At 40.4% G+C, this 17781-nt stretch overlaps 1 protein-coding gene across 3 annotated transcripts in view; it reads right to left on the reverse strand.

The window, feature by feature from the left end:
• The window catches only part of SAMD11 (sterile alpha motif domain containing 11), a 1263018-nt gene that overhangs the window by 549575 nt on the left and 695662 nt on the right, over positions 1-17781 (reverse strand). For all 3 annotated transcript variants that reach the window (XM_044063099.1, XM_044063100.1, XM_044063101.1), the window contains exon 6: positions 1678-1836. In XM_044063099.1, the coding sequence (XP_043919034.1) occupies positions 1678-1836 (159 nt within the window). The remainder of the gene's footprint in view (positions 1-1677; positions 1837-17781) is intronic.

Consider the following 17781-nt stretch of genomic DNA (forward strand, 5'->3'; position numbering starts at 1 on the left):
ACTGGAAAAAAAATTAATGGGACCGCAAAGGATGATCAATGGAGAATGTAATTGAGGAAAAAGAACTGCGATGGGAGTTAAAGTTGAATGCTATGAGTTTCCCAGATTTAAATGATGTTGTAACAATCAAAAGTGTGCTTCATAGACTACGTAAGAGACTGTAAGGGGCATGGTTTTGTAATAATCAGTTATGACTGGATCATGGTCAGTCAATGGATGTACTTTACTGGTTGAAAGATAATTAGATGGGTATTTAAATGTACTGTGATTAATTTCATTGTTGTTCTGATGAAGTCCAATGAGGACAAAAGCCCTTAAAAATAAACAGGGAACATTTAGATTTTTAAGGACTATTTGACATCATGGTGGTTGTGATTGTTGTTTACTAATGTATGTATATCCCCTTTTAACACCTGCTGGATAGCCAGCTGGTTCAGTGATAGGACCCAGGAGGTCAAAATAGTTGAAGCCAACTGCACCGAGAGGCCAATCACTAGCACAGTCCTCCAGGGCTTTGTACTCGGTCCTCTACTTTTTGAAATCTATTTCTCTGAAATGGAAGTGAATGCTGAAGGTTTATGGCTGACTAAGTTTGCAGATGATTGCAATCTGAGGTTATCATCAACTCCACTGCAGACACTAGCTTTCTATAACAGGGTCTATCTCTGACTAGCAAATGGTGCCAAAACCATGGTCTTAAACTCAATGCTAAGAAATGCATAAGTGTACCCTATGGGAAGTCAACCATCCTGGCTAATTACCATGTTGATAATATGTCCCTAAGAGTTGACTCAATGGTCAGGGATCAGGGTAAGCACATCAACAGTAGCCTTACCTTGGACCACCGCGTGGCCACAGTGGTGAGGAAATCCTTTTATGTTGTGTAATTTATAAGTAAGGCCATGACATCTAGGCATATGTAGCAACTAGAGAAACCTCAGAAGTTCCTTACAAAAGAATACAAGGCATAACAACCCTGCTTTAAGCAGACCGCCTTAAAGCCTTTTCCCTCTACTCAGTCTCTACTCAGTCTCCTACAAATTGCTGAGAACTGATCTATGCCTGGCTTACAAGGCATCCACAAACCCCACACTTATGAATCTCCTACATATTCATAAGTCAAAGAGTTCCAAAAATACAAGTAAGAGACCTGGATTTTGTCTGACTTAAACACAACATATGGGAGAGCCAGGTACGTGCCCTAGAGACTGCCCCTCCTACGGAACAGGCTTCCCATTCATGTGAAGCTGAATTTGTCTATTACCCAGTTTAAGCGCAACTTAGAACAGTGGAAGGGGAATAGGACATTTTCACTGGGCCTGGCACCCATGTCCCTTATGGACAGAGGTAGCTTATAAATGCCTGGCCCTCAATCTCCTATTTGGATGCAGGACATCATTATTCTTTTGGGAAAACTTGGCTAGGCTTGGAAAGGCCTCCCGGGTTGTTAGCATAGTAATAATCAATGAATCTATATGCAGAAAGCACCTGTTAATTCTGACTTCAATTCACAGTAGTACAGTTTTACTTATACATTCATTTGCTTGTTTCTCTTAGTTGCAATGCGTAAGTAAACTTCTTTTTATATAAATTCATGCCCCTGCCCTTCATCTTGCATGCAAATTTAAAAAATAAATTAATAAATAAAAGTAGCATTCCCTTTGAAAAAGTACTTACCCCCATGGTTGTGAACACCCATGCTACTTGCCAGCTGGTAGAGACGCTGTTGTTCCTCAAAGGAGCTATGTTCATTAAGTGCTGACATCATCCGCCTGTAATGTTCTTCAGGGGTCATCTGAGTTACCAGATCCTCCAGAACAGGAGTGTGTGAATTTTCTGTATGACGCAAAAGACAACATTTAAAAAAAATGACATTCACAAAAACTAAATGTAAACACATATAAATACTGATTTTCTTAGCAGTAAAAATGCACAATGTTGTGTATGTTTTGTCAAAGATTTTCAGCATCCTATATCTCCACCATGGATCTAGATTTAAAGCTTCCATAAGATCAACGTTTTGAAACTTCGAAACTTCAAATAAATAAATAAACAAATAAATAAATAAATTAAATAAATAAATTAAAACAGCACCCCCCCAAACACCCTGATAATTACAATCAACTCTGAGATCGCACTACAGTGAGGAAAATGCTAAATTTCCCATTCTGAGCTGTACAGCGATCTCCATTTAAACAGTTCAGAATTTCAAAACCTCTATCTTATGGTCTCGACCATAATAAATTCGAAGCTTTGGAACTTTAAAAGTAGACCGCTGCACCATATACTTAAAAATTCTAATGTAGTACAGATGGCAACTCAGAATTCACTGCCAAGGTATGCTGCTCCTATATTAGTGAACTGCATTCTCATCAGAGGGATCCAGTCTGTTATGCTACAAAACTAAATGTTTGTTACCCAGGATTACCGACTCCTACCCTTGCCTATTGCACATTTTTTTGTAAGTTTTTTGCTACAGTGCACATGCTGACCATCTAAACTACTGTTACATTTCAACCATGACATGGCTGCCATTCAGGCAGTCATCATTAGTCATTCCCTTCAAGCTCTAGGTGATTTTTATCTTGTACATGCCCTGTCAGTGCTCAAAGGGCGTACAAACAACAACAGCAGACTGGACATGTTTCATTTCTGTGAGTTACATAACCAACAGCTAGTTCCTTCTAAAAAAACAGAAAGTCTGCCCCACAAATGGCCTCGTCAAAGAAAAGCCACATAGTACAGTTGTGTACACTTACCATAAATGTAGATGTTCGAGTGTATTCACTGTTGCAGTCATTACATTTGGGTAATCTGCTGGCAGGTTGCCCTCAGTTGGCCAGAATAACAAAGTCTTGGGTCCTGCGTCAGTTGCTGTCTCCTCTTCCATGATGTCAGGTCATCAGGGGTATAAAACATGCAGCAGACGCCATTTTATTCAGTTTTTCTTGCCCCAGATGTCAGGTGCCCCCCAAAACGGGGAGAAAAATTATATATATATATAAAAATAAACAGTAAATATATATAAATGCACCTTTAGAAACATAAACTTTACCTTCATATGAAAGCAAGTACACCATAAAGGCTTTTGTGTATAGTGAAGGAAAGAAAAGGTATAGAAAGGGGGATGGCGGGTGGGTAACCTGGACTGCAACAGTGAATACACTCGAACATCTACATTTATGGTAAGTGTACACAACTGTAGTATGTTCTTCGTGTTTCACTGTTGCAGTCATTACATTTGGGTAGAATCCCAAAGCTGTGGATGGGAGGATGGAACTAAACAGCATTAGCAGCAGCTATAAGGCCCTGCAGAACTGCAGTGGCAAAGCCTGCCCTGGATTTGGAGAAGAGAGGCAAATGATACTGCTTTGTGAAGGTATGAACAGAGCTCCAAGTAGCAGCTTCTAGAATGTCTTTGGTTGGAACCCCTCTGAGAAAAGCTGTTGAAGTAGAGGCAGCCCTGGTGGAATGTGACCTGATCCCCTTGGGCACAAGTTTACCATGGTGCAAGTAGCAGAAACGAATGCAGTGGCTTATCCACTTAGAGATAGTCTGCTTTGATATAGCCTTCCCCTCTGACCCTGAAGCAAATGCTACCAGTAGTTGCTCAGACTTTCTTAGAGATTTGGTCCTGTTTAAGTAGAATCTTAGTTGTCTGTGTACATCCAATGAATACAGAATCCACTTCCCCTTGTTCTGCGGATTTGGGTAAAATGTTGGCTGGTGAATGGTCTGGTTAAGAGCCACACTGGATACCACCTTAGGCATAAAAGAAGGATTGGTCCTGAGGGACACCCTGTCCGGGTAAAATATAATAAAAGGATCCACTGCCGTGAGAGCCTGTAGTTCTGAAACCCTTCTAGCTGAAGTGACTGCCAAGAGAAAAGCTGTTTTCCAAGATAGAAATTTTATATCCGCAGTAGCTGCTGGATCAAAAGGAGGCAGGTTGAGTTTTTCCTCACAAAACTGAGGTCCCATGCAGGAGTTGGTGATCTTCTGGGAGGCCTTAAAATTTTGGCCCCCTCTAAGATATTGTTTAAGCAGAGGATGAGAAAAGAGGGGAGACTCCGTGTTGTAATGAGCCGAGATGGCAGAGGCATGGATTTTTATTGAAGAAAAGGATAGACCCTTGTCAAGCATCTCAGACAAATATTGTAAAATCTGAGGAATACTGGGCTTTGCTGTGTCTGTTCCTTGTGCTTGGTTTCAAGCACAGAATCTCTTCCATTTATCAGCATAGGATTTTCTAGTACTAGGCCTTCTGGCTTCCAAAATGACATCCATCACAGATTTACTGAGAGGTGTTGTTTGAATAATTAGTTGATCAGCCATGCTGCAAGATTTAAAGTTTGGAGGTGAGTGTGCAGAATTTGAAAGTCTGCTGAGACAGTAGATGCGGTATTTGAGGCAAGTACCATGGAGAAAGCTGAGACATATTCCTTAGAAGTGTGTACCAGTGCTGGCGAGGCCAGTCCGGAGCTACTAGGATCATTTTTTGTTTTTTTCTGTCTGACTTTTAGTAAGACCTTGGAGAGTAGAGGCAGAGGGGGAAAGGCATAGACTGATAGCTTTCTCCAGCTGAAGGATAGGGCATCCACTTTCCATGCTTTTTTGTGATGAGTTCTTGTGCAAAATTTGTCCAACTGATAGTTTTGGGGAGAGGCAAATAGATCTATGTCTGGGCTCCCCCATTTTTGTGTCAACATGCTAAAGATGTGTGGATCCAGTTTCCATTCATGTGGGTCCATAAGATTTCTGCTTAGGTCGTCTGCCAGAGTATTTTGCTTTACTGGCAGGAACTGAGCTTGAAGATGTATTTGGTAAGTCAAGGCTGTGTTCCACAAGGCCATGGCTAGTCTGCGAAGGGGGTAGGAATGTGTACACCCTTGCTTGTCTATGTACCACATAACTGTGGTGTTGTCCGTCTTTATCAGTAGTTGTCCTGGATGAAGTAAGTCCTTGAAGGCTGTCAGAGCATTCTGAACAGCTAGCATCTCTTTCTGTTTGATATGCAGATGCATTTGGTTTGGGCTCCATTTGCCCTGAATGCATCTCCCTGCCAGGTCGGCCCCTAAGCATAGTCCGATGTGGCTATAGTTAGGGTTTGGGTGGCAGGGGGTAGAGTGAATGACAGTCCCTTGTTTTGGTGACATGTCTCTGCCCACCAAAGAAACTCCTGTTGTAGGCAGGGAATGAGAGGAATCAATGTTTCCAGACTGTGACAATTTTGACTCCATAAACTTTTTAGGTACCATTGAAGTTTCCTCATATGCAGTCTCGCATATGGAATTAGCAGAATGCAGGATGCAATGAACCCCAAAGCCTGCAGAATTTGTCTTGCAGATAACTGGGTTTTTGTTGCCATCTGTTTGAAGTATGTTGTCAGTTGCCTTTGTTTGTCTGGCATGAGGTAAGCCATCTGGGAAGTTGTATTCAAGCTTGCACTCAGGAATGTAATTATTTGAGAGGGTACCGGTTGTGATTTCTTTTCGTTTATGGTGTACCCTAGGCATGCTACAAGCCTTTTTACAAACGTCAGATGTTGAAAGAAGTGTGTCCTTGTCCTCTGCTTGAATGAGACAATCGTCCAGATAAGGATAGATTTGTATGCTTCTTTGTCTGCAGAATGCAATTACTGGTGCCAGGCACTTCGCAAAGACCCTGGGCACAGTAGATAAGCCAGAGGGCAGTGCAGAGAATTGGTAATGCAAAAAACCTGCTTTGAAGCGGAGGTATCTTCTGCATGATTCCCTTATTGGGATATGCAGGTATGCCTCTTTTAAGTCTAAAGTTACTAACCAAGCATTCCTGCCTAGTATAGGCAGTAGCTGTTGTAAAGTCAGCATTTTGAATTTTGGAATGTCCACGATAAGTCCAGTATTGGACGCCATGAATTGTCTTTTCTGGGTAACAGGAAAAGTCTTGAATAAAAACCTTGCCCTTTTTCCTTTTCTGGTACTGGTTGAATAGCCCCCATATCCATGAGGGACATAACTTGTTTCTGAGCCTCTGCCCATCGATTTTGTGGCAGATCTGGCCATCCGTTTGGAACTGGCAAAGTATGGAAATTAAATCTGTACCCCTGGGATACTATGTTTAATACCCACTTGTCCTGGGTAATTAACTGCCAATTTTGAGCATGACGTGCTAGTTTTCCCCCTGAGGGGGCTGATAAAACATAAGTGCTTGGTGATGGTAGAGGAAAGTCATTGAGACTGCTTACTGTAGGGTTGTGCTTTGTTACCTCCAGATTTGGAGTGGGAGGCACCCCATTGCTTTGACCTGTAAGAATCCTGTGATTGGTATCTAGAGCCTTTTGAGCACCTGGATTTGCCCTGAGTGGCTCTGTTGGACACAGGAAAGGACCAGTTTTTAGTAGGCCAGTGTCTACTGAACCTGAGTGGCTTCATTTGCAAGAAATCTTTTACAGTTTGCATAGATTTAGCTTTGTCTTCCATTTTCTTTAAAACCTCTTCTGCCTTATTACCAAACAGAGTATCATGCTGCAAAGGGGCATCCAATAATTTAGCTTTAACATGATCAGGCAGATTTTGCTCCTTGAGCCAGGCATGCCTTCTAATCACAGATCCAGTAATGGTGGCCCTACAAGAGGCCTCCAAGGAATCAAAACCACATTGCAAAGTATGCTTTCCAACTTGTTCTGCTGAATGCAATAATTCATGTAACTCTATTTTCCACACAATCAGAAATCAACATCATTTTCTGTTTCAGTAAGCCCATAACATGCTGTTGATATTTAAGCATATGAAACTGGCAGTTTAAAGCCCTGATTGCCAAGGTTGCAGACGTATAAACCTTCTTACCCCATCTATCCAGCGCCCTGGAATCGCTATCAGAAGGGGTGAGATTCTTGGCTGTAGAGGCCTTTACACCCTTGGGACCGTGAGAAATAGTTTCAGGATCAGATGCAGGATTTTTGAAAATAAAATTTGTGGGAGTCAGGAACCCTGTAATATCTGTCTGGCTTACTAGGAGCCGGAGGCAGGGAATCAGGAGCCATGCTTGATTCCGAGAACACATCATCAACAATGTCTAATACAGGAGGTATTGCCAAAGGCCTATGCTGAGGAAGAAGAAGGAAATCCCTAAGACTCTTTTTTGATTCAGAGAAGTCCTGACTCTCCCAGTGAAAATGTTCCCTTAAAGTATGCAAAGTCTCTCCAAAAGAGTAATCCTCAGGAGGAGATGCAGATGGGATGGATTCCTCTGCATCAGAATCCTCATAGGGTGAAATACAAAATTCCTGATCAGAAGAGGAATCAGAAGAAATGGAAACCTGATCTGAAGATTCATAATCAGTGCCTTGCCTAGGCCTCTTAGCAGGGGGTGGTTGGGAACCCCTGATCAAGGTAATTAAATCCTCAGCCATTTTGATCATCTGTTTTTTAGGCATAGGGGCCTGAGCACGTGGCTCATGCGTTGGTTTTTTAGACATGGAAGTCGTTTTTGACCTTGTTTTTGTTGCTGGCGTCGGTTTAATATAAAAATGTTGAGGCCTGAAAACACCCTCATAAGCCTGTGCCTGCTCAGCGGCTCCGGACCCATCTAAGGGAGAGACATCAGTGGGTTCAATACTCTGAGAATCTCGCGGCATACCAGACTCTGAATGAGTCTTGGTAGAGGCCTGCAACTCAAAAGTAGTGGGTATCAGGGGCTGCGAAAGCGCCTCAATGAGTACCGGCGAACTGGCGACTGGCTTAGTAGAAGCTTTGTTGTCAGTTTTGGACCTCGACAGTCTGCCTCTGTCTTTTTCTTTGCGTTTTTTGTGATCTTCGGTAGTCGGATTGCTAACCAATGACATTTCAGGATAATTAAATCTTGAACCAAAATATTTAGAAGCAAAAATATATCGACGCTTAATAGTGTGTTGGTTAAATTTAGCACAAAACCGACAGCAAAGCATGTTGTGATCTGGGCTTAGGCAAGGAATACAGTACAAATGAAAATCCTTATGAGGTATTTGCTTCCCACAAGTAATGCAATTGTTAACTTTTACTGACCTCGGTAAGGAGCAAAAAAAAGTTTCCCCAATGGGGTACTTAGCTTTAGTTTGAAGACTTCGGTTCTGAAACTCGAATATGAAAATTTCAGGAGTCGGCTGACTGGCACTTGCGAACTGCTTCTGCTTCAGGCACCGCGCGGCAAGAAAGACTGAATAAAATGGTGTTGGCTGCATGTTTTATACCCCTGACGACCTGACGTCATGGAAGAGGAGACAGAAACTGACGCAGGACCCAAGACTTTGTTATTCTGGCCAACTGAGGGCAACCTGCCAGCAGATTACCCAAATGTAATGACTGCAACAGTGAAACATGAAGAACATCATTCTGATCCCTCCTAGCTGGCTCCACCAGAACTCAGGCTTCTGTAATCAAACCTAGGCTATGTGGAATACAGGGCTTCATAAACCTATACCATGGAGCGAGTTCCACCTCCTGCAAAAGTGGTATTGGTGCTATACAACTTGGTGTAGCAGGCAGAATTCTTAAACATTGCCTTAATATAGCTCCTTCTACATACTGCCTGTGTCAGTCTACACCTTGCAAAACTGGTGCCATATAAAGCATTTGAAGATGATCTGCAGCAGGAGCAGCCACACACTGAAGAAGTACCTAAAATAAGCAGGCCCTCCATCAATGATATCATTACATCTTAGACAGAAAGGCAGGAATTACTGATCTGCCTGGCCAACCATACCTACCTTTTTGCCACAATATCACAGTGTACATTATGGTCCCATTACTACATGACCCTCAAAACAAGAATCAGAAGCAGGTGTAACAATAGCAGTACACTAGTCTTCACTGTATGTTATACTGTACTTTGAAGCACAAATCTGTGCAAGATCTTCATCTTAATTTGTGCTATAAAACAGTACTGTTAGTGGGACAGGAATTCCATTGTATCATTGCTACAATACTATTTTATAACCTAAATTAGCATAAGAGACATAGTTCAATTTGCACTGTAAACAATTCTTCATCAACCTCACCCTGGGGTAAAAACTGCAAGGTAAAGGTGCCCTTCACTGGCATCTCTTCAGCAGAACAACTGAGTTGCAAAATAAACTACAAAACTCTCGAATTCAGAAGAAATACAATGAAAAAGGTAGTGGACATCTAAAACAATTTATCATATTAAGTATCTAACAACAAAGATGAGTTTAAAAAACACCTGTGGGTAATCTATTTCCAAAGCAGAACCAGCAGTATGCAACTTAATACCACCTAGAATTAGAAACAGCATCATACTCCTCTTAAATCAAAGCTGCTTGCTTAACTGACTCATCTTCCACTAAATACTACCACACTTCAAAAACCACACCAATTACTAACTACCCAGCTGACTGCAGTCACCCTTTTTGTTGTTGTGTCTTTCGGCTTTTCCCAGTTAGGGGTCGCCACAGCGGAACTCCGGTCCGCTAATGATTGGCAGTAGATTTTTACGTGCCGAGTTGCCAGCCCTGACGCACAAACTTCAACGAAGATACGCCCATTCACGCATGTCTCCACACAGAAGACACTCTATCTCAGAATTGAACAGGACAAAGTCTTACTGTGAGGCGACAACACTACCGCAGCAGCACCAACAGTCACCCTAAAGCTAATAAATCCTGCTTACATTATCTGCACCTAGTACTTAACAAATATATGTCAGTAACCATTTAGATTATCAAACAAATAAGTTAAGTTGTATTACTCAATAAAACATAAACCTTTAATTATGTTTAAATGTATAGTTCTTCAGAGGTAGATACAAGTATGCTATGTTAAATGTTAAATGCAAACTTTAATGATATGTTCTTTATTACTGTATATCCTTCAAAATTATGGTATTACATATTCTTAATGTTTCCATTTCTTTTGGCCTGAGCCATGGCTGAAAAGGATTTTTGAACAAGTTCACTCACACAGTTATCAAACAAATAAATAAATCTGAGTATACAACAAAGATAAGAAGTTAAGTTATGACAAAAAATAGGGCATAAGTTCATAGGTGCACATGTACTTACTAGGCTACTGATCTGTGAGGATTTTAAGAACCCTAGCCTTACATTCCCATGGTAGTTTTTAGCCCTTATATTTTGCATATGAATAACTCAAAGGCAAACAGGACATGGATATGCTGGGACATATACTTGTTGCCCTTATCCAGTGCAGTGTCAGAACAGGTAGTACACTTGCCTTTGGCACAGAAGACTATGGGTTCTATTACCAGACCTGGTAGATGGATTGCTGACAATGTGGTGCAACATAAGCCAGGTGCTGCATTCTTGAGTGTGTCGTCCTTAGGATGAGATGTTAAACCAAGGCCCCATCTGCCTGAGTTGGTGGTAGCGCAGGTAGCTGTAAAAGATCTCATGAAACCTATCAAAAAGAGTAGAGGAAATTCCTTGATACATTGGCCAGATTTCCCCTAGTAGTAGTATAAATACCACCTTAGGTCTCCTCTGAAAAGCGGCTACTATCCCAATGGGACTAACCTGGTCAACAAAGGATAAATAAATAAAATTCATGAGGGATATAGCTGCTAAACTGGGGTTGCTAACGGTTAAGGGTCAAGATTTTGACGTGATACTACCCACAGTCCGACTGGATCCTTCTGATTTGGGAATTAAAAAAAAAATCCTTGAATAATAACTTTTGCCTAGGAGATTGAAAGGTACTAGTTCTGTTTTGCCCTGAGATGGCACATTTTGCAGAAAGGGAAGAAAAAGTGCTATTTGGTTCCCTGGGCAAGAGGGAATCCCACGGAAAGGAGGAAAGGAGACATTTCCATTGCCAAAAGTACCATCTTTGGATTACACTTACAATCCAACTGTCTGAGACAATCTAATGCCAAAAGGAAAGCTGAAGTCTGAGGGACTTAGATAAGTTGCCAGGCAGGGGGGAGGACACTTTGTCATGTTGACTGTCGTTGATTTTGCAGGGCCGTAGGACTTCCTTTCCATTGCTTTTTTCCCCCCCTTGACAATTAGTCTGCTGCTATTTAAATTGTTTGATGTGAAAGGGGATTGAGAAGGAATAAAATGTTATTTGGTTTAAAAAAGCGGCCTGGAGATGTTGTGTCGCTCTTTGGATCAGACTTCATTTCATCATACTTGTTAAGCTTCAGCTACACAAGGGGCAAAGAGTCCTTTCCTAAGGGAGGAATTTAAGATATCTGACTCAACTTCTTCAGGGAAGTTTTGAGACTGAAGACAAGCAAGTCTCCCTAAATGTGATCCAGAAACAGACACTGTGGCAGCCGAATCAGTGGCATGATAGGCGCACACTAGAATATACTTAGTCTCCTGTGAAAGAGCTGTCACAAAAGCACTTAATTCATTTTTTAGATCAGAAGAAAGAAAGTTAATTAATAGCTTCTGCAACTTGGTCAGGCAGCTGGCAAAAATGATTAAGGAGCTGTTAACAAGGAGTGATAACTCACCTATACTCGGCACTTACCCGGCCCCATAATTGAGTATAATGTCGCATTACTAAGCACCTGCAGCAATTAGAGAGATCTCAGAGGTTTCTAACAAAAAAGATCAAGGGCCTCCAGCATGTGATCTACATGGACTGACTTAAGTCCCTGTCACTATTCTCCGTATCATATAGATTTCTTAGGGGAGACTTATACCTGCCCTACAGAGCAACCCAAGACCCAAACCTAATGAACTTACTGCATATCCATAAATCAAATGGGTCTAGGGCTACCCATTCCAGGACTTCAATATGGCCTGTGGCTTAAATAGGACATGCTGGAGGGAGAGATTTATCACACAGTGACTGCCACATCTTTGGAACACGGTACCAAATCATGTGAAACAGAGCACCTCTAAAACACTGTTCAAGACAAACCTGGATGAGTGGATAGGGCACCGTAAATTATTACCAGGGATAGTGCCCACAACCCTCCTGGACATGGGCAGCTATCACTAAATGCAGTTTTGGGTATTGACTAGTACTTCTATGTATTACATTGTGTAGAAACGGCTTGGCTTAAAATGACCTCTGGGTCGATAGTCTAGTAATCTCTTATAATCCAGTGATCCTATGAACAAGCTGTTTCTGTTGGTTAAGACATACTTTCCTAAGCAATTTGCTAGAAAATTTCAAATGGTTTTTGAGATAGTTTGACCAGAAGGCTTACATAAACATGAGGCTGCAGAGTTTTGAGCTACTCTGTTCATAACAAAAGCGTGACATACTCTGGTTGCCAGACTCAATAAATGCCACATTCACAACTTTGTGTACCCATCACATTGAAACTGTGTGTAATGCAGTGTCCTAAGACTGTCCCTTTGAAATTCCTGCAAAACCTGGATTCAGTACTTTTGTATAGGAGATATTATCAGAGTTCCTCTCTTTCCCACTGCTTAATAAATTTGCAGAGAATTTTCCTTGGAGTCATTGTCATTGCAAAGTTGTCTTGCATTTGGTTTCCATTACGGTAAGTATAAGACTTTTTTTTCTGTAGTAGAGAATGCAGTACATGTCCAGAATATATCTGTAATGAGTTGACGAAATCAGATGTAGACATTACATACATACTTTTCCTAAACTCTGATATCGTCACTGGAAAAGTGCTGCCTCTGAAAATTCCAGTGCTGCCTATGGTGCAACTTTGGGGTAGAGCTGAATTTAAATATTTTAGCATGGAGCTCATGCATCATGTATCAGAACATCCAAGGACAATTCTCTGAAAATGTATTAAACACTGTGAAAGAGAATCTCTGATAATGTTTCTTACACACACATGCTGAATCCAGGTTTTGCAGGTATTTTAAAGTGACAGTCTTGACACATTGCATTACACTTACTTTCCACAGTGTAGGGTATACAACTTCTGTTTGGGGTATAAAATGCAAATGCATGTCCAAAGCACATCTTACTGAGCTGGTATTGCATAAATTTCTCAATAAAAATAAAATAAAATAAAATACAATAAAAGGGACCTTGTTATCTACAGAATATGCTAAGTCTGGAGCTGAACACAGACTGATATTCAATAGAATAAATGACATGATGATAAAAGTATGTATGTCTTTATCTCTAAAATCACAGAAGTACATTCTTCAGTGAATGTCTTAACATATTTTCCTGAGAAATTTGCTGGAAAATTTCAAAAGGTTTTAGAGATAGGACTACAGTGACAGGTTCTACCAGCAGACTTGCATAACCATGAGCCTGCAGAGTTTTGAAGGATTTGGTTCACAACAAATGCACGTGTGTGTGTGTGTGTGTGTGTGTGTGTGTGTGTGTGTGTGTGTGTGTGTGTGTGTGTGATATATTCTGGCTGCCAAACTCAGGAAATGTCACATTCACAATTTTTGTGTCATTACATCATTACTAAAAATAATGCCCTTAGAAAAACGTAAACTTTCTATCCTTTTAAATATTTTAGCTAAACTCATTTTTACTGACAATCTACTGTGTATTTATTGTCCTGATAGTTTTACTAAAAAATCAGAAAGAGATACATAGATAATTCATTTTGTAGGTAGTTTAAAATTACGATCAGAATAGCCATCAGAAAGTGACAAACAGCAAGGTGTGTACTAGGCTAATAGCCCTGGAGCCTTTATAAGCCTAGCCCATAGGATTATCCTGGCATCGTGCCACCCAACCTTAGTTCCCAGCGCCTCTGTCCAGTAAAGGCACTGGAGTGATCCCTGGGGTGGATTTTCTATTTTGTATCCACTCATCAAGATTTCTCTTGAAGAGGGCCAGTGAGGTGCTCTGCTTGACATGTATGGGAAGTCTATTCCATAGCATGGGCATTCTCTGGATTATGAACCTGTCCCTCCAGCATGTTCTGTTGATTGTGGTAATGAGATTGAGGTCTATGGAGCGTGTGGTGTGGAGTGATTGGGATTTCTTCAGATGTAGCATTTCTAACAGAGCTGGGTCAGACATGGTTTAGTAAGTCAAGCAGAGATCGCCTCTAAGTAGGCAATATGAGACAGAGAATCATTGGGAGTTTTTTAGTCAGTCCATATAGGACAAATGTTTAAGGACTAGGATCCTCTTTGTGAGGTACTTTTTAATTCATTAAGCAATCTGGTTAAAAACTCTACTGCTATCTCAATTAAACCTACAAAAAAAAAAATCTAAAACATGAAAAGTTCTTATTTCATGTTTCTGCAAGGGGGCAAGCCCCCCCCCCCTTCTACTTAAATATGCCAAATCTGAGATCGCACTACAGTGAAGAGAACAGTAAAGTTTGTGTTCTGTACTGTACAGCGATCTCCAATCACAAGATTTGATATTTCAAAACTACGATCATCTGGTCTGTGATGATCAGATGTTTGAAGTTCTGAGATTTCAATCCTATGATGGGGATCCGCAGCACTTCATTTTGAAGCATGAAGTATAAACTGACAAACGTACTTTAAAGATTCTGATTGATATTGCACAGAAGAAGCAAACAATTGGTTAGTATTCTTGTCCCACAAGGTTCCAGTCTTTACTCTTTAGTATTTTTAGTATTTTTACAAACAACCTGTATATTTCCTCATGGCCTGGAACTCTCGTACAATATGCAGATGACTCCGCTATTATCTGCACCTCTCCTAATCTTCCCCAACAGCTCTCCACCATGCAACAAACCTTTACTGCCATTGAAATCTAGCTGACTCTCAACTTTTACTTAACATTAAAATAACCAAACTCATTCTCTTCCTGCCAAAAAATAACCCTACTGACACAAATCAGTTCATAATACATTCAGCAGACAACATTGGCATTGAAATAGTCCGCCAGACTAAACTACTAGGAGTCATCGTCGACAATCTACAAGTTCGATCTCAATGTACAACATAATATTAAGAAAACTCACCAGAAACTAGGCAGCCTCTATAGAAACAAACAATTCCTGAACACATCGACCAAAGTTATTCTTGCTAAAACTTTCCTGCTCCCCTCCCTACTTTATGGTGCCACTATTCTTATTAACCTACAGTCCTCTATTAGATCCAAAATAGAGCAGTGTTACAACAAAGTGGCCAAATTTGCTACTAACTCAAAAACCTACACACATCATTTTTGAGAACTACATATGCTTCAATGGCTATAACCCCCTATACACCTCCATTATGTCCAGCTCTTATCCTTACATGACATTATCTATAAATCCTTAGCCTGTCCAGCGCTGAACCACGTAGTTAAACTTTACATCCTCAACAGAATCCTTAGGTCCTTACTGTCTCCAAGCCCTCTAAACTTCCAGGACAAAGCCTATTTTTTTACTCAGTTGCTAAAGTTTGGAACTCTCTCCTCCTATAGACCAAAACAGTTCCTAGCCTAGTAGCCTTCAACACCTCAGTAAAACAGCATCTAAATAAATCATGGCTGTGCTTGAGCTCTGCACCTGGTAAATTCACCTCTGCTTTCTCTACCGTCTGTTCTACAACAAGCTGACATTCTCACCTCCTGTTTCTTTCCTCCTAACTATATGTGAGACAACTGACCCCACTTTCCACCCCCCCCCCACAAAAAGATCAGTGAAATACCAACTATTTACTCTATGAAAAAATGTCTTGTACCCATCTCCTATCAGCAAAAGAATGTACAATATTGTATACACGTTGGATATTTTTCTTGTATGGTTAAAGGCTAAAATGTCTGTCTCTACATGAACCTGGAACTACTTTATTCTGCATTAAGCTAAGACTTTGTAATTTGAAATTCATTTGTAAATCATGGTCTGTAGTTGGAGCTTTTCTGCCCGGGCCTTGACTGAAAATGGTTTCTTTTTTTTTTGACCCAGACAACCCCGGTAAACAAATGTCAAACAAACAAACAAATCTTAAAAACATAGTGGAAATAATGCAAAACTTGTAGATTCTGGTAGGATTACCCTGTACCTTTTTTAAGTCTTTTCTGCCTGGGCCTTGACTGAAAATGGTTTCTTTTTTTTTTTGACCCAGACAACCCCGGTAAACAAATGTCAAACAAATGAACAAGTCTTAAAAACATAGTAGAAACAATGCAAAACTTGTAGATTCTGGTAGGATTACCCTGTACCTTTATTAAGTCTACTTGACAATCCTTACAAAATAAATTATTTTACCTCCTTTGTATGACTGTCTCCCAAAGTTTCAAGCATGCAGTAAACTATGCGATCACTTTGAAAAACATTTGACAATGGATTAGCATTAGATTTATTATGTATTTGGAACTCTAGTGCCTTAACTTCATGGAAAGAGGATGGTCACACTTTAATTACTATGAGCACTTAATCACCCAAGCAGCTGACAGAGCAGATTTCAGGTGTGTGGAATATGACAAGACGTGCAAGGAAAGGTTGGATGTCACACTGAAGATTTTGCACGACTCAGCTAGTGGTAATTCCAGCTCATTTCAGCTTGTCTGTCTGCTTTTGTCATTATCAAACCACAAAGCTTTGCAAACCAAGACTGATCCCCCCAAATCTCTTCCAAACAGGTGTGACTTTAGCTGGTGGTTTGTGCATATTTTGGCTCAGACAATAGCATCTGTCTGTCTCTTTTCCCTTTGTGAGCAGAGACTTAACATTTTAACACCTTGTTTCACTCATTCCTGCCACATATCCACATTTGAGTAGTCTTTAGACTAGCAGTTCTGCAGTTACCTTGCTGTTTTACTGTAGACTTCAGAGTGCTGCACCCAGCAAAATATTAGAGCAACATACAACTACATGCAGACAGCAGTGTAAATAACACATGATAGCAGTATTTAATAAAATAATTACATAATCATACAATGGTATAAGCTGCAGCTGTTAAGTCAGTTATTTTCCTCCAAAGAAAACATTCACTTCTGAATACTATAGCACCTTTCCTATGGTGCCAGATGGGACAGCACTAGCAATGTAAATAATTTAATATCATCTACACTGTATTACTGCTCAAAATGTTACTTAACATTTTTGTCCGAGATTTGTTGTAATTACCTTGCATAACAAATTCCACTGTCAAATGATACTTATGTCATGCTTATGTCATGCACGGCAAAGTATTTCTGTTGGCTTTGCTTAGAATATGAGTTTATTTATCCACCTCACAGGACTTTTCTTATGTCGTACCACCACAAGGAAACAGTAAGTTATGATATCCCTAACAAAGTAATGAAAAATGGTATAGTCAATTTTGCAACATCACATTACCGGTATTTGGATTAATACAGTTTATGCTCAATGTGGCTTGCACAGATTTTGAAAGGGATGCAAAACATTTTCCTGTTACAGTGATATCTTCCTAGTGAAAGCTTGTGTCGTGCTACTTAATGTAGAAAAAATACACATAATAATTTATTTATTTATATTTGCTTACCAGGGTAGTGCACTGATCAATATTGCCCAATTTAACTGATAACCAAGTAAGTGCATAGGTCCTCCACAGACCTTTTTAGCCACAACCTGGGCCATAATGGCAAAATGAAATGCAATACAAGTATTCCATAGTAGCCAGTGAAAATTCATGCGGGCATGAGAAGAACATGGAAGGTTAATGCAGGCAGTAATTAATGAAGTGATCTCAGAAAATGAAAAGCAGAAACCATAACTACCCAGCCACAGCACTACCCTTACTTATGGCTGGCAACCCTTAAGTCCTGCGCTATGCATGAGAACAGCTACCAAAACAGAACTAAAAGCAAAAAATGTCAGTCAAATGAGGGGCTACGTTTTCTTTTTATTCCTAAACTAAATCAGGGGGCTGCACAGAAGAACTTTTTTAGCTATGACCCAGCCCAAAGGCACTCCATTAACATAAAAGAATAATTATACTGCAAT

This window comes from Protopterus annectens, chromosome 2.part1 (assembly GCF_019279795.1).
Source record: "Protopterus annectens isolate FY-2018-M chromosome 2.part1, PAN1.0, whole genome shotgun sequence".
NCBI classification, from domain to species: Eukaryota; Metazoa; Chordata; order Ceratodontiformes; family Protopteridae; genus Protopterus; species Protopterus annectens.